Below are 18,125 nucleotides of genomic sequence, written 5' to 3' on the forward strand. Positions count from 1 at the left end.
TCACTTGCCGCTTCCCTGGGGCGAGCGAGAGAGTCCGGCGTGGGATAATCCGGGCATTGTCCTCCGCGGTCACGCGGTCACCTGAACCTTCCGAAAAACAGAAATAGGGAGAGAGCGCACCTGGCTCCCCCCCCCCCAAAAAAAAAGATTGCGCTCTGACTGCTGCGCTGCTCCTGAAACGCCACAGGAAAAAAAAAAAAAGAAAAGCCCCACTAAAAACCCGGGTCCTCTTTTCAGGTTAAGTCAACCGCAGGAGGAAAAGAGGGAACAGAACAGAAGAAGGGAAAAAAAAACCGTCCACAGAAAGAAAGAAAAGAAAAAAAAGCGTGAAGCGCAACTTATTGCGTTCCGGACGCCTCCGGGGGAACGCTGCCACCAGCCGCCGAGAGGTCAGAGTCAAAGGTGCGGGTCGCCATGGTACCTGCCGGTATCCAGGAGGAAGCTGTTCTCGGGAAGGGGGGAGGAGGAAGAGAAGGAGGAGAAGGAGGAGGAGGAGTAGGAGGAGGAGGGTGGGGGGGTGTACATCCACGGAAGAAGAAGAAGAATAAGAAGAAGAAAAAAAGAAAAGGATAAAAGCAGTTTTTCCGGCGCTCCCTCCTTTCCTGCCGCTTGTCCTTTAACGAGGAGCGCGCACCTGCTGCCGAGGTCCCACCGTCTACCGGGAGGTTCTGCTGCCGAGGAGCTGAGGGAGGCGAGGAGGAGCTGCCGCTGCCGCTGCCGTCATCCTTCACTGTCCGCGCCTCCTGCCTTAGCCTGCTGCCGTCTGCCGGGCGCGCGGTTAGCGCTCTCTCTCTCTCTCTCTCTCTCTCGCTCTCTCGCTCTTTTTCTCGCTCTCTCGCTCTCTCGCTGCTCCTCCGTGTCTTTCGAGAAAGCGTCTCTTTCTTTTCAGCCGGCTCTGTCGGGCTGGCTCCCGAGGCCCCGCCCCCCTCCTGCCCGCCGATTGGCTGCGGCCGGGGGTTGAGTGAAGGAGGAGGAGTGGGTTATTATGGAGAGGACTTGAAGGGAGGAGGGGGAGGAGGGTTGGTGGAGGGAAGGGTGAGGGAGGAGGGGAGGGGAGGGGGGGGGAATCAGGGGAAAAGGGGTAATACTGCTGAGAGGCCTGGAGGGACAAGCCTGGCTAATGAAAGAGAAATGCTTCCTCCCCTCTCTTGCTTTGGCGGGTTGTCTGCTGAACGTTTGTTGTGACTCTGGGCTAAACTGGATTCGCACTGACAAAGTCTTCCCCCGTCTTGTGGGAGATGCATCTTGCTCGCTCTCTCTCTCTCTCTAAGCAGAGAATCCGAAAGGAGAAAAAGAAAGAAAGAAAAAAAAAAGTTGAATCTAGTCAGCCATGGAGCTCCTGTTACACTCCACCAGTTTGGGCTTTGATTTGCAAAGAAGTAGCGCCTTAGCTAGGCCCCCAGCTCCCTTATCGTGGAATAGCTCATCCTGTTACTGGTGGGAATAATTCTTTTTGGCTGGGATGGGGAACGGGACGCTGCTCCTGTCCCTGATGACGGGGAGCGGTACCGGCAGGGTTTTTGGTCTGCCACGTGGGGCGGGTTTCGGGCAGCGAACGGCGGGGCCCGCGGATAACGAGGCTTCAAAGGACGCCTTTTTCAGCGAACGGGCGCCCTTCACCTGAATGAACGGGGGGGATTAGAGAACGGCTCCGCGGCACGTTAAGCGTTTCCATGGGAATGGAACGAGAATGTTGACAGCGTGTGAAATCTGGGGGATGCATATCTGCCTCTCCTGGCAAACGCAAAATCAGTGCACCCACATGACATTTTTTATTCTGCACTGATGCCTTTTGCATCGGACAGCCGGAACACCTTCCGCAAGCTAAAATAATTACAGACAGCTCCGGTGTATTTATATTTACAGTATTGAATGCATGTCCCCCTCTCTTCCTGTTCATTCTTTAACGGCAGATTTAAGACATAATCCTGGCTGGAAAATGATCTTCCCGGGCTCAATCCGGAACATTTTGGAATTCTTTTTTTTTCTTCCTCTGCCTAGGCGTGTTATGAATAAGCTTAGGCTCAGTTGGGGTATTTCAGCGAATGGATTTGTCTTTATGATTTAAAGCTTCCTTAAACCTGCTGCATTGTGAGAGTTGTCTCTGTCTGATGTTGTATTCTAACTTTAAATATCATATATCTGTTCTTGGCGTTTGTCAGCATGAGGGCCAGAGTTGGAGTCTTCCTTGGCTTACCAGGCTCTTTGTGGTTTTTGAGCTCACCAGTGCTCTCCTTCTTGCTAATGAAGCTCCAGATAGTTTGTTTTGGTAAGACTAAGTTTTGCCCTAATGTCTCTGTTTTTCTTCTTACTTCTCATGGTCCTCATGTTGACAAATGGCTATAACAGACTCCAAAAGCAATCAAAAGGCTAGAATCAAAGCAAGATAATGAAAGCTCCCTTATACCTGCACCCAAACTGAACACACCTGACTGATCAGAAACACCTGTGATGCCATTTGCCCCAAAAATTATGACGCACCTGAAATGGGGGACTATGCATAAAAAGTGCTGTAATTTCTGCATAGTGGAACCAAAACGTATAAAAATTCCCTTAAATAAAAGCTGGGAATGTGCACCACAATCCACATGTGAATGGTTTCATTACAAATCTAAAACTGTGCAGTGCTCAGCCAAATCAATAAAAATGTCTTTGTCTTTGTCCCAAATCTTATGGCACTCACTGTATATATATACTATATACTATATATATGTCATATATATTCTATATAATAGTCTCTCTCTTGCGCTCTCTCTCTCTCTCTCTCTCTCTAGGTCTAGGCCCTCCATTTCTGTTCACAAAGTGTTTCAGCTGTCGAAGCCTCGAGCGAAATGCTACCCAATTTAGATCCGTATTTTCGGTACGCTCCTTTCGCGCGTTCCCGCAGACGTGAGATTTCGTCAGGTCGCGAGCGCTCACCAGACGCAATATTCAAGGAACAATAAAGCGAATGGGGCCCCTGGGGAAACTGGTACCTAATTTATGGCTTGTAAATTAGCACCGAGGTCTACCTGTTTTCCTGTGAAACTGCAAAATGAACAGCGAGGGTAGGACTTTTTTTTTTTCATCCCAACGGCGCCTTCACACAAACTGAAGGAGCCGGACCGAGGCACCGCGGTACGGGTCTCCTTGGCTTCCCGCGGCCTCAATGTCACAACAATAAGGCAAAGACAATTAAGGTGCATAAATATGTAAATATGGCCGCCACCGCACCTCGAGGGGGCCTTTGGGTAACGACATTTCTGGCCCTCCTCCTGCAACTCCCCAGCTTGCCCCCGAATTAGAAACCTTAATGACGACCAATAAGTTACAGATGGCCAAACTCCGGGGGCCACGCGGGGCCTTCTGGATCCTTCCCTGGGCATCCTGTGCCACTCTTTCATGTGCCAGCGATACGTTTCCTCGCCAGATGCCACCGGCTCTAGGGAGAGACTGCCCGACTAGATGCTGGAAGGTCAAACGTTGCTGCTGCTTTTAAGGGCATGCCCCACAACACGTCATTCTTTCATTTTATTTGTTTAATTTTTTGGCTGGACCGCAACAGCAACAGGGGCCAGCCCTACAAACGAGAATGTCTGACTGACTGAGTGAGTGATGAATTTACACCATTGGTCGGTCGAGTTATGAGGTTACACCATTGGTCGGCTGGATGAAGTGTGTCAGGTCCAGCCATATACTAGGTTTTGACCTGGTCTTGTTTTATTAATCACACGGTTAGACTGGTGACTCTCCTGCGCCGGCCCTCCTGGGAAACCCTCGATCACACTTTTATTTCCCCCATTCCAAAGGTTTATCTTGTGAAGGAAGAAAAAATGTGGGGGGAACTCCCAGGATGCTGAGAGATATCGCGTTCGGCGTCCACTTTGAACCTAGATGCAGCCTTTTCTTGCGTTATCAGCACGCTATCTGGAGCATCTGACGTTCTATCAATTAATTACTGAGATAAAACACAGTACCGTGCTTCATTGCTTCATTATCTCTGGGGGAAAAAAACTAAAAAACAGGCCACTTCAAATTTTCAGTTTCACATCTTATGGGTATGTGTCTATGTAAAATATAACTTTTGTTTTTCTTTCATGAACACACATTTGATTTTAACTCCCAATATATCGTCATTCAGAACATGTATTTGCAAATGTACACAGCCAACACTGAATAATGCAAACCAAACAAGTTTGTACCCACAGATAGTAAAACCAACAGCATCTTTGCTCAGGAAGAGTTTAACAATCAATATTTGATGGAGCAACCCTGATTCTTCTTCAAAAATATGGCTTGGATTTTTTTTTTCTACTGCTATCTATTGAGCTGTACGCACATGTCTTCCAGCACCGATATTCATACCAGGAGAGGGAAGGGAATGTGATCCATAAAAAAAATATTTCAAAATCGGAAACTATAGGTGGCTTCATTCCCTGCCACTATATGCTGCTTTTTTGTATTAAATGTGCAGAGGCATCTGACTCATTGCAAAGGCACCATCCCATAATAGCTATGGAGCCATGCACCAGTGAATGTTGCTAATGTGATCTTGGGCATTCATCTCACCATTTATGGTTTTTTTTTTAGATTTCAGTTCATACAGCCTGTCCATATTGTTACACTGCCACTGGCTATTAGGTTGCACCCTCACATGTCATTCTGACAAGGAAAAAGAAGACTATTTTCAGGTTTTATGGGGTGAGATAACACACCTGGGAAGATGACAAATCCTAGATCCGGGCATAACACATTATAAGTGTGTTCCAGGTGTTATTCTTGGGCTGTTATTCACTATACAAAGAACCAGCCCCGCGGTAATGTAGTTCAGCCCGATAACAGTCGCTAAAAGCACTGGCCACAGGTGTATTCTGGGCCCTGTAGTCTTTTGCTGTGCAGGAGTGAGCCTGAACTACGTAATTAGCCCGGCTACGGCCGAGAGCCCGCCGCGCCGCCGGGACCCAGCTGGCCTCATTCTGCCAGGGGTAGGGGGCGGGTGCAAGTCGGCCAGGGCTCCTTGGGTTACGGCCGAATTAGCACCACCTAACGACGCGCCAGACGCCCCCAAAGGCTGCTGGTCCCTGTCAGTGAGAGATGAGCGATGCGTCTCTCTTCTCAGATTCCCCCGTTCCTGGCTTCGCGGGGGAAAGCGCGTCGCAGCTACGCCGTTGATTGGGTAGGCGTAGGTGACGCTGTAGCTGTTGGGGAGAAACAACTGGAGATTGAAAATTGAGGGAGATAGGGGTTGGTCATTTTTTAAATAATGCACCAAAATAAACCAAAAGATTCCAACTGGTTTAGATTCACCACCATATTACTGGGGAATTTCATTTGGATTATTTTTGTAAGCATTTAGCATAAATGAACCTCAAACTAAATTATTTAAAACTCAGTTTGAAGTCTAAAGTCTAATTTCTCATTCCTTTTTATATTATTCTCTTAGAAATAAAATATGAGCGTTTCAGTGTTTCCTTTAATATTTTGATTTTTTTTTTTCATGATATATTTGCAACATGATTGTCAAATACATTTTTTATGATCACACAAGTGCTTGAATTAGTCTTAATTGGGTCTCTGAATTAAGATCTTATGTGAATTCATCCCAGTTTTGATTTAGTGGCTGTCACGTGATGTCATCAGAGTTGTCCTCTTAGCTTTTACTTAGCTACCGTTACATCATTACCAGACTGAGACAACATTGAGATTTGGTTGCTATTAGTTTGATGACTGTAATTGAAAGAGCAGTGAAAATCTTCCAATCTCTTGGTGATCCTGTACTGTTCTCTAATTTAGTTCATAGTTACGATGGTTTATTGACGTTATGAGAAATGATTATGAATTATTTACTCACATATTCAGCTTCAGTATAGCGTTTTTCAAAGTAAGTGTAATTGTGGAGCTGGAATTATCGGTATTATTAATCTATGGAACAGGGGTCCATAACTCAATCTCCGTAGGTTTGTGGTGTGTTTCAGTCCTCATGGGTTTAACCAAAGTTATTGATTGGCTAAGGGTCCACACACCTGGTTTCAAGGGCTAAATTGGCTACCAGTTGAAAAAAAAAAACTCCAAAACACCTGCTGCCCTTCAGAGCTGAAGTTGTGAACCCCTGTAATAGAGAACATCTCAAAACAGAATGTATGGCCATGTTTGTAATACATTCTGTCATAAATTCTGTGTTATTTCCTCCTTAGACTCTCAAGTGTTAAACCCATAATATTGAAAACTGCTATGTACCAAGTGAAAGAGCATCTGGCTGAGAAGCCAAAGAAATAGTGGTTTTATTACATGCAGACAGAAAATGAATATCCAACTCCTGAACCCTCACTGTACGCTGTGTGAACCGAGTGTTTTGGGAGTATGCTTGCCTTTGAAGATGCTTTCATAGACAGTGTTAAAGCCAGGTGTTAGCGGTTCTGCGGGTAGCCTGCAATCCAACTGTCATCCAGCTCCAATATACCATTCTGGCTTGTCCCAATGTACCAATCATCTCACGTTGATTGTCTCAGAACATCCAATCATGTGTAACTTTAACTCACATCGAACCAAGGCTATTCCTCCCTGACCAATCGCCGTGTGATATCTACCTTCAGGTCTGACCGGGCCGCTATATACTGTAACTGAGTCGAAGGTGGAAAAAAAAATCTGTGATTTGTGTGTGTTTGAGGGGAAAATCGTGAGGGTATGTTGTGTGTGTGTGTGTGTGTGTGTGTGTGCATGTACTGAGTCGAAGGTGGAAAAAAAATCAGTGATTTGTGTGTGTTTGAGGGGAAAATCGTGAGGGTATGTTGTGTGTGTGTGTGTGTGCATGTACGTGTGTGTGTGTGTGTGTGTGTGTGCGTACTTGCCTGTGTGTATGGCCTTTTTAGACCTTCATAATTGTCCCCATTGATCAGGTAGCCCTGAACCTCCTTGCCACACTAATTAAGGGTTGGGGCTTCCTTTAGTGTTGATATAGTACCATTTTCGACTCCCAAAATATGTGTGAAAGAGCTTACTGTACAACTTTAAGGAAAATCCCCTCACCGCCATCGACAGGATTATCATGCAGTGATTGAATATTTATATTGATGAGAGGAGACTGACAGAAGAAATACATTCTCTGAGATTGGAAATACAATAGCTCTGAGACACACACATCCCTCTCAGTCAACAAAAAAGCTACATTTATACCAAGCAGCAAAAACAGAATCAAACTGAAAAATGTATAATAAAAATCCAAACTACATAATCACTGTTGAATTCATACACAAACACAAACACAATTTTTTAATTTTTAATTTAAGGAGAGTGGACAGCCGTTATTCTTCACTTTCAGACAGCGGGAAAGCAGAGAGAGTTATGAGTTGATACAGGAACTTGGGGAAAATAGAAACATTTTATTCAGACATGGTGTGGGTCATGTAGGATTGTGATTGGCCGGGTGCACTACGCAGTGTGGGCCACTCACGTTGCGTCTCTCTCGCGCTCTGTCTCTCTGTCTATCTCTCTTGCTCTTAATCTCCCTTTCTCTCTCTCCCTCTCCTCTCTCTCTCTACACACACACACAGTGGCCAGTCCATCATTGCATGAAGGTGCAGGTGAAGATGCACAATAAAGCTGAACAAAGCAAAGCTTTTTTGGTAAAAAAACCCCCATCATCAGAGCTACTTTCTAACTGAATTGCATGCACTTAAATGGACACGGTAAGCCATGTGTAAGGCACCATAATTTTAGAAACTTGACTTTTCAAAATGGGGACGAGCCGACACATAAAACTGCTTGTCTGAGGAAAGCGAAGCCCTCGGCCTGCTCTAATTTTGTTTCTCTTTAGCCTTGAAAAGGGGAAAAATGAATGATAAATAGATATGTATTCCCTACCTCCCTGCCACTTCTTAATTAATGAATAAAAAAATAAAAAAAACATGCCAGAGGGCCAACCTCTGCTATGCCAAAGTCCCAGCTATATAAAGTGGATCTGTCTTAACCCATTCAAACGCCATTTGTGCACCTCAACCTGAAGATCAGACTCCCATCATGCACCACTTCCATCTCTACAGCAATAGGGGGCTATCCTGACAGAAAATCATCACTCCTTCACGTGAAAAAGCTCCCTTTAGCATGTCTTAACGGCTCTTTTTGAAATCGTAAAACTCCAGAGACCTGATGTTGCAAAGTTCAGCCAGATCTGGAATCATTGTTCAGTAATTCTAATTCATTCCCATTTCAGACAAAAACAAAAAAAAGCCTAAAAACTTCAAAAGATCATTCTGCTCCTTTGTTCTCAGTTCTCGCCCCTAATATCACACCGGATTAAGGAACAAAAATAGCTGCAAACTCTCGACAGTAATAACTTGTCGGGCTGTCCCAAAATGCCCCCAAAACAGATGGATTTCTCAGGGTTGGGTTGGGTTGGGGGGGGGCTATAGAAGGGGGGGGGGGTATAGAACCTCCCCGTCCCCGTCCCCGTCCACAGAGTTCAATTACAGCAGGGGTCACAGCCGAAAATGAATCTGGCGGCTTCTAATCACAAAACCTCTATGCAGTTTGGTGGAGCCCAGCTCCTCTTGCCCTGGCAGAGGCTCAAGACCGCACAGAGGCCACTTTCTCTCACCCGGCGCTCAGTCCCAGCGCCGCAGCACCTGCTGTCCCCCCTTCAGCAGATGCACTCGGGGGCCCCTCCGAGCTAACAGTCCATTTATTTATTCCGATTCGTATAAAATCACACGCTGAGAGATGCACTATTTATGCATTTATTTATTTATTTTTCCCCCCCATTCCTGTACTCATCCCTGAATGTTTTCTTTACGATGCGCGGTGCGCGTCGATCTTCTTGGTTAGCTCCGCTGTTAGCTGTGTTGATGCTACCCTTTAGTTAGCGCCGTTTTCCTGGCGGAATACAAACTCGAACCCGCTACCTGCGCAGAAACAGATTGCTGTTGAAATTAAGACTAAAGCAGTCGATGTTGGCTCAATTCTTTGCGAACTCTCCAGCAGCACGTTCATTAATGTTACAAAGACTGGGTTAGATGGTGGTTACCCCAGTCACACATTAATTGGCTGTTTATTTTACTAACATTTGAAAAGGGCAGAGGATAATATATATGGTAATCTTTCCCTCTGAGTGCATTATTGCAGCTGCCATAACAATAAGTGTCTTCAAGTTTGAGTAGTTGGGGAATTATGAAGTACATTGCAAATAAGTAGGCTAGTCCCAGTTTCCCAATAATAACCCTTTTCCATTTTGGGGGAACATTTGCAACAAACAATGTACAGTCCCATTTCCAGTGTACATTTATAGCTGACAAATTCGTATTTTATTCTGATATTATTTTTTTCTGATATTGTACCTACTTTTTGGTTGACCAGTTTTGTGCACAATTATAGTTAAATAGTTAGAGCTAAATATTGTTATATTTAAGTTCAACTGCATACATTCATACCCCAAACATTTATAAATTTAATGGAAAAGGTATCACAACAAATGCTGCTGAATTACATTCTGTCCTCCTCAACATTAATATACATGTCAGCATAATAATGGCCGCACCGTTATTCCGGAAAACGTGGGCATGCGACACGCGGCAAATATACTGTATGCTTTGTTAAATTGGACATCACAATGCAATATCCCCCAATAAATAATTAAAAAACGAATACCGAGGTTTCATAGATGAATATTTTGCTTAATTCTTCCATCCCTGCACTTTCAGTGCTTGCTGATTCCAACCAAAGGAAATCATTTGCAATGGGATGATGTGGACACTTCCAAAACGGGGGTCAGTAATTCAATGTGAATACAACTCCACAAAAATATACCTATTGTTAGACCACATTTAATAAAACGAGTTTGTCTTTATGCATTCTGGCGGAGCGTACGCAGATTCCGGTCAAAGCAGAGCCGTTAAATTCCCTCAGACAATAAGCCGGAAATCCACGCTTTGCCTGCGCATTCCCCTCCGCATCCCTTCTCCTCCTCGCGCTACCCAGCGTCTGACTGCAGCTGCTTCGACGGGGAAGGGAATCCGAATCGTCGTGATGCTCTGCACGATGGAGCCTCGCTCGCTCGTCTCGTTCCTGTGGATTTTTTCCCTGAATCTCGCCAGCATCCCCGGTTTGGGTGCCGAGGAGGACCAGTCCCAAGATCTCGAATGTAAAATGAAAAGCGTGACCGTATCCGCGTTGCCGTTTTTGAGGGAAAACGACCTGAGCATCATGCACAGTCCGTCGGCCTCCGAGCCCAAGCTCCTGTTCTCCGTCAGGAACGATTTTCCAGGGGAAATAGTCGTCGTTGACGACCTGGAAAACACCGAGCTTCCCTTTTTTGTACTGGGTGAGTTCTTTATTATATATAAGCCACGTATTCCCCTATTACAATCGACGGTTCCCGATTCAACCATAAATACAACACCCCCGTTATATTCTCCATATAACACTTGTATGAAAGGGATCCGTATTGATATTATTGTAAATACATATCCTGTTCAGCTACAGCTGCACGAGATATGTGTATTGTGCTGTAGGCTGTGCTAGGCCAGACGAGTATATTTTATCGAAATTATATGCATGTGTGCAGCCTGTTAGACGAAGAACATGTTGCTATGTTCATTTATGAAAATGTTTTAACTGGAACGTTTTTATATTATGGAAATCCGTAAATAGTGGCTGTATAACGAACAGAACACGAACCTTTAATATAGCCATATTGTTGGTGTTTACATTAAAAGACGCATGCGATATAATGTTACATTTATTTGTTTTTAATTATAACAGTTATAAGTCACAGTGGTGCACTTCCAAACAAACGGAAGCCATTTTTGCACGAGAAATCAAAAACTTTTCGATGGTCCAGATAGGCCTTGAAGCCAGTTTCTGAAACCTGTTTGTAGTTTGTAGTTGTGGCTGTTTCCTTTTGGCTGGCGTAATCCACAGATAACAAAACAGCGTTTTGCAATTTCAAAGGGATGGTAAACAAAACAAAAGAACGTAGTCACAGATACTAATGTACATTTCTGCATGTGTATTAGGCCCTAACTAATTTAACGTCTCAATTTCATAATCAAACTTACACAGAACAGGAACCTGAAGTACAGAATTAAATAATACAGTACACACAGATGTACTCAACTGTACATTCTTCATCTAAATGTTTCATGTGTGCACTTCAATTAATCTTTGCAGTAGGCCAACTGCCTGTCATTTCAATTCCCACTCAGTGACACTTGAATCTGGAGTTTAAAAAAAAATCTTGATGACAGCCTAACACCCTCAATTCTTCGATGTCGTACGGATGATTATTTGTGACTTATGGTTTATGTAAATATTTACATAGCCATGGTCTTGCCATGTGTTACACAGATAATATTTTCCTAACAAACCTTACAAAAAAAACCCATTAAGTGTCACCAATATAGTAGCACACGTTTTTGCTCAATGTGGCATAATTAAAAGTTACTTCTCTGTAGTTTGATTGCTCAGGTCTGCCTCCAACGGAATGCACCTTAGCAAGGCAGCCCATCTATGACATCATGCGCATATTTACAGTACTTTCTGGTCCTTCTCATTGGTTAATCTTTCCCAGTTTATCTGCCTGTGGGTCCCCAATGCTAAAGCATCCTCACAATCAGTCTGGCTGCAGCCTCTGTACTCTGACCCTGGCTGCTGTCCATGGTGCTGATAGCATTCACTGTCGTCTACAGCCTTGTGGTGAAATGAGAGGTCCCGAAGATTGCAGTCCTTCTCAGAATTGCTGGTTGAACATGAATCACACTGCATGGCAACAATTGTTGAGGGCAGACATAGTACTGGGGGAGGGGGTGGACTTACTCAAAGATGGCGGCTTGGTGTCACTTCGGCAGCAATTGCATGGACTGTAGACGTGTTTGTGCCTGACGTTTTCCCCTGTGGTATCATTCCTGCCAAAGGGATGTCGTGTTCAGTCATGGAACTGTATATATTAAAGGGATAACGACTTGTACATTTCTATGGTTGTTTTTCTCCCAAGGTATAAACATTGAACTGGAGAATTTTTTTTCTCTTCCCAAAATTAAGGGCTGATGCTAGCTTATCTTACTCTTCTGTGAGGGAATTATAGCTTCCTGAGCTCTAAGACATGGCGAAGAACATGTGAACACTGCATTCGTGGTAACACTATACATTTCCTTTCATGTTTGGCTATATTCGTTCATAGTCAAGCCTGTGGTGAGCAACAAGTGTATCTATATTGTGTTTAAGGTAAAATAAACCTTGCGTCTTCAGAGCTAAGCAGGTAGCAATGTTTGTTCTTGTGAAAGTCTTTGTTAATCAATTATAGTTAAATCATGCACTTACAATGAGTAACAAATGATAAGTAAGAAAATAATTATTTATCACGATAAATTAGTGAGAATTCGCATCTTATATTACATTCACAAACCTAGTACAAACCTAAATACATTTGCAGATTCCTCATGCAAGCAGCATTTACTCTGAAATTCGAATTCTCAAACAGCTGCATTTTTACGTGATGTAAACCAGAAAAGACATAGCTAATGATTCCCCAGTTAGTGGCAATTTGCCGTTTTTCAGTTTCAACATTATTGCATATTTTCTTTGTTTAGCAGACACCGTTACTCAGGGCAAACTTATGTATTTTGATTAATGCTCTTGCATACTCTCAAATGTGTTTCTGATGCTAATTTCGCGTTAGCGGTTTGCTCAGGGGTACAATTCCGGACTTTTTGATCATACACTTCTCCGTTGAGTGTAACAACTTTGCATTCTTGCACTTATAATTTGCTCGAATCATCAGTGATATGATCACGTGGTACCAACACAAACATGGACAATAACTGAAAATGTCTCTCTCCTCCCTGCAGTAATTGATTCCGAGATGCCTTTTGAATGCAGTGAGACTAGACTACAGCATTGCTCTTTATATGATGCTAACAGCTAATGAGTCGGACGTAATGGAGAGCACGGTTTAGGAGAATTTCACAGTTGGGTTCTCCTACATCTGACTCAGACTTTCCACATTTCTGCCATGGCTTGCTGTTGTGCATCTAGGAACAGCAAGGTATGACATAATTGGTTATGAGTCTTTTATAATATCATGAGTCATCATTTTATTGTACCGTGTGACTCGCCGTTATCGTTGTTCCACCAAAACATGAAACAAAGGCCGGATTTTCTGTAGAATTTACCACATTATGCTGGAGCACATATACAAATCTTGAGTAAATGTGACCTTAAGATATTACACTTAATTCTAGTAGTAAGTCATTCTTTTTCTGTGGTCTGTCCTTTTGCCTCCCCCCCCCCCCCAATACATTGTAATATGTAACTTCCAGTGTCGTATTGTTATTGACTTCAAGTGAAAATGGGGAAGGTGGTGCATCAACATTCATATCCACAGTTAATGAGGTTTGTTCTTGTGATTTCATGCTGGCTTGAGCCCAATTATGGAGAATTAGCCTTTCATATTCTCTGTATATGATGCAGAATTATGTCTACGCTGAGACTGTTTATAAAAAAACAGTCATATAAAACTTTTCTAGTTAAGGAAAACCTTGGTTTGACTGGCTGGCAAAAATGACAACTGTATCCAGCTTAATAACAGTTTTAAGAACCACTTTACTTTTAATAGGTTTGACAGTACAAAGAGAACCATGCATATATCACGACTCATTGAGTTATATCTGATTTAGAGTCAAGCCTCCCTCAGGCATTAGCATGCCAGTCAATGCTCCATATTAAATGTACTGCTCTTTCAAAGGATCCCAGCCATTAGAATTGCCATAATTAAAAAGAAAAGTGAAATGACGAAATGAAAGAAAACGCATACAGTGCACCTTAAACAATACAGACTCAAACGGTGAGGGTAGGCAGTGGGCACACCTGATTTTATTTGAGCTAGTAAGAGACATTTTAAAACACTTGGTGTTAACTTTCACATGGAACAGAGATGGCCAACTAGCAATGCAGCATAAAAATGCCTACTTTCTCTTTTTGTTCTTCATCAGTTTTGTTCTTCATCAGAACTCCTTTGCAAGAAAATATTTTGATTACCACAGTTACAGTAAAATAAATTTCTCGTGCATTCTCATGCAATAACTTTGCATCAAGTTTGCACAAAATGCCCTATGATTGTCTGTTCATATGTTTAGCTATATTTGCACTGTTGAATTATTGGACATTAATATCTGGAATTTGTCTGTGGAATGCTGGGTTACAGTGATGTGTCTTCTCTGGTTGCAAAATTACATAATTCATTTTACCCGGCCCATTGGACAGTAGTTTTTTAAAAAAAACTTTCAGAAGACCCTCAGCAGGAAACACTGAAAACAAAACCAAGGCCAATCTTATGAATAATGAAATATATTATGCCTGAAAAATGACTTTGCCTAATTAGAGGGTTGAAAGTTCTGGAAAGTTGTCTTCCAAAGATAACTATTCAAATGTTGCCTTTGGCAAAACGTAAGATAATGCCCTGGCCACATATTATAAATATTATAAGTGACAATTTCTCCTTACCAAAGGAAGTTGTGTTTTTGCAGTGCTACCTCTACACTGAATTAGCTTTCTGCAAATCTTTTTCCTGTAACAACATACACTGAAGGAAGGACAGGATTAGCAACCACTTCGTTGCAATAGCTTTAAGCTTTATATAGGTCTGCCTCAATTAAAACTCAAGGCAGTCAAATTGTTTCTCCTAAAATTAACAGGGGACCTAAGTTGAGGAGTAAAATTAGATTTTTTTAATCCATAAAGGAGAGGCTTGTCCTGCTTATGTATCATTAATTTGTATCTCAGGCTAGCCGTGGGCTACAACCAGTTGTTGTCAATGAGAAATATGGCTCTTGTCTGGTCAGTGCTAGCTCCCCTGTAGGCCTCTGGGGCGTGGAGAGTGCTCAGTAGCTATGGGAAATTTTTAATAGCTCAAATCGCTGCATGAGAGTATTAAATAGTGGTTGGAGATTATTGTATAGTTGCAGGGTGTATTAAATAGTTGCATCTGAGTCTTGTATTTTAGTTGCAGGAGTTTTAAACAGTTGTGGTTCAGTGATATTAGTTGCAGGAGAGTGTTGTATAGTTTCAGTAGAGTGTTGCATAGTTGCAGGAGAGTGTTGTATAGTTGCAGGAGAGTGTTGCATAGTTGCAGGAGAGTGTTGCATAGTTGCAGTAGAGTGTTGTATAGTTGCAGGAGAGTGTTGAATAGTTGCAGTAGAGTGTTGTATAGTTGCAGGAGAGTGTTGAATAGTTGCAGTAGAGTGTTGTATAGTTGCAGTAGAGTGTAATTGCAGTAAGTTTGTATAGTTGCAGTAGAGTGTTGTATAGTCGAGATGTGATAGCAGTAGAGTGCAGTTAATTTCGAATATTTGCAGTAGTGTGTTGTATAGTTGCAGGAGAGTGCACACAGGGTACAACCTTCTGATCGTCTCATCGCCTGGATGGGATCCCGGTTGTGATTTGAGCACAGCTGGTGATTCCAAATTGGTGTGAGAAAAATGGGAAAGGAAACTTGTTAGAGAAAAAGAATAAGAAATCACTAATTGGCCTTTCAAGTTACACTATTAAAACTCTGACCTGTTCAAATGAAACTTCAGCACCTCAGGATTTCATTACAAACCAAAAGGCGTTAAGATGTGAGTAGCCTGCTGTAATACTGCAATGTGTACTGGAGAATCATTAAGAAGATTAAAATGAAGTCACAGTTGCACCGTAACCACTATAACTACATAGATTTGACCCCTGACCTTTACCTTTGGAGTGTCTGGACAGGGAAGATATGATTTGTGAGATTGCTGCAATCTAATTGGTTCTAGCAGGTTTATGTCAGCGCTGTGCTATAGGTGGGTGGTGGAGTTTGCTTGAATCACTGCAGCCAATTGGTGCACCACCCACACAAGATCATTGCTCTTCTGAAGAAGTAATTGGTCATAAGTCTCATTAACCAAGCCCAGCATCCCAACCGAAGTCAAGCAGGTGACCTCTCACCTGATCCACCTGGGTCGATAAAGGTGAAATAATGTTGAGATAAAAAGAGAAAACTCACGGCAGTGCCCCGAATTAAATGACTCGTCCGTCAGATCGCGCAGCGAGCCAGCAGGGCCACTTTGCTTAATGAGTCTTAATGCTTGAGGTGACCACAGAAGAGATTTCCCCCTGCTGAGATTAACCGAACGTGACACACACATTTTCAGCTATTAAACACTGAAGAGGCCTCGTCTGTACGAGACCCAATTAAGCGCTATTGTGCGGATGACATCACGCGCCTGAGCGACGTGTTTAAGGAGCACACGAGAGGCATCCGAGCCGTCAACAGATGTGAGTAAACGTTGTCTCGCCAGCATGACCGTTGTTAGGTATTTTTTTGGCAACGGCGACGGTCGTAAACGCACCGCTTTTTCATCAATTTCAGAGTAATATGAGGATTCCGTTGAGTCGGTTTTATGGCTGGTTGATTTTTGAATAAGGGTGCACCTTAAAAATGTTCAGCTTTGTAAAACTACAGTCAAACATGTGTATGAAGCCGTGTATGCGTTGACCTTTGAAAATGGGGCATGTAGTATAGATTTACTGTTTGTGTTACCATTAAAAATAAAAATAAAAATTGAACATCACACACACACACACACACACATTTTAATGGCCATATAAATTCCAGAAACCTTGAGATTTCAGTAAAATTAATTTTAGAAGAAACTCACTGTGCTTCAGTTTTAATTGAGTGAACCTACTTCAAACAAAAGTGCAGATTCAAGAATCAGGATATCATATTTTTCTTCAGTCTCATCACCAGATCACCAGACTCACAGTGTCAAAAAGTAACAGTTGATTCGTAATTTTTAAATTCGCATTTTGGTGTGAAAGAATTTTAACAACCAACAAAAAGGGCATATGAGAATACAAACTTGTCTTTTCCCCACACGTTCCAAATCCTTATTGAACCACCTCTAGTGAATGTGTGTTCATGCGCGTTCCTTTTAAACAGTGTCTAATGCACAGCGCTATCGCTGTTTACACAGATTATTCAAAGTGAACACGGCGCACTTTAATTAGCTACAGTGGAGGTCTGTTCCCAGGCAATACAATGGCAGAGGAAATACAGCTGTCTCTTAGTACACACCGCTTTGAAGAACAGTGATAATGGAAGAGTACCAGCAGTGCTCTGTGAATTCCACTGCTCTGCCAGTGCCTCTGCAGTGTTAGCCTAGACGAAGCTAGCTAACTTTAGGTAACTTAGATGCACAATCACCGTAATTAGGCTGCCGATTATGTCTTTAAGCCGCTAAGCTACACATTCACTCTTTATTTTTTTCATAAGCGGCTGGCTATTTTAACGTTCTCTTCTGTTTTTAATTGTGTCCACCTATTAAAGCCGGCTAGCTTGCTGTCATTTGCTTTGCGAAACGGGCTGCCTTTAATTTAGTCTTGCGGTTCGGGAGACAATTGCAGTAATTGGAAGTGAAACGTTTCCACCCTTTGATAAGGCGCATTATACCCGGCGCTCGCGCAGCCCAGCCAATCAAACGGCAGAAGGACGGGCCTGAAAATGTGGGCGACGAACGGCCCCTATAAAATGTGGCGGTCCCGGATTTCGGTGAGGCGAACTTGCTGTGAACGAGCGAGCTGCGGTTAGAGCTTTTGCGTCACATGGCGCTGCTTTCAATTTGAGGGGTTATATAAGTAATTAACTGCAGGATGCGTGTTGTCTTAGGGCTTCGCACCAGCCCCCCCATCACTCTGTTACCGCTGCCGCTGCTGTCGGTATTAATGCAGTGTTAATAGAATCTGTGTAAGCGTTTGATCAAGCTATTTTTAATTGAACACATTAAGGTAATTGGTTTTTCCCCTCTTGCATACAGGAGGCTACACAGAGATTTAAAGGCACACGTGCTTATCCACCGATGTAGGTTTATATGCACTTACACACACACACACACACACACACACGCGTATACAGGCAACACACACTATAACATATCAGAATATATATGTAAATTGCTAAAATTATATACTTTTAAATATATTTTGGGGACCGAGAGCCACACCTAAGCCCACATTTCTTTATTTTTTTACATCCCATGTCTCAAGATCATCGCTGTACAAATCAGCAGTAGTTGAATCTGAAATGTATGTGTTCTCATGCGTTTTTAGCTTGTATTTTTACTGTGTGCTTATATATG

General features: G+C 42.9%; 2 protein-coding genes across 3 annotated transcripts in view; one reads left to right on the forward strand and one right to left on the reverse strand.

Annotated features, from left to right (window-relative positions):
* The window catches only part of LOC135258275 (BMP/retinoic acid-inducible neural-specific protein 3-like), a 113,605-nt gene extending 112,674 nt beyond the window's left edge, over positions 1-931 (reverse strand). The window contains exon 1 of the mRNA XM_064341659.1: positions 1-931. This exon is cut by the window's left edge and continues 243 nt beyond it. The gene's annotated coding sequence lies outside the window, so the exon portion shown is untranslated.
* Positions 932-9,860: 8,929 nt separating this feature from the next.
* Positions 9,861-18,125, forward strand: part of astn1 (astrotactin 1) — a 320,953-nt gene continuing 312,688 nt past the window's right edge. The window contains exon 1 of one of the 2 annotated variants that reach the window (XM_064341654.1): positions 9,861-10,291. In XM_064341654.1, the coding sequence (XP_064197724.1) occupies positions 9,997-10,291 (295 nt within the window). In that variant the 5' untranslated portion in view covers positions 9,861-9,996. The remainder of the gene's footprint in view (positions 10,292-18,125) is intronic. The other variant, XM_064341655.1, reaches the window with a different exon arrangement.

The sequence above is a fragment of the Anguilla rostrata genome, chromosome 6 (genome assembly GCF_018555375.3).
Source record: "Anguilla rostrata isolate EN2019 chromosome 6, ASM1855537v3, whole genome shotgun sequence".
NCBI lineage: Eukaryota > Metazoa > Chordata > Actinopteri > Anguilliformes > Anguillidae > Anguilla > Anguilla rostrata.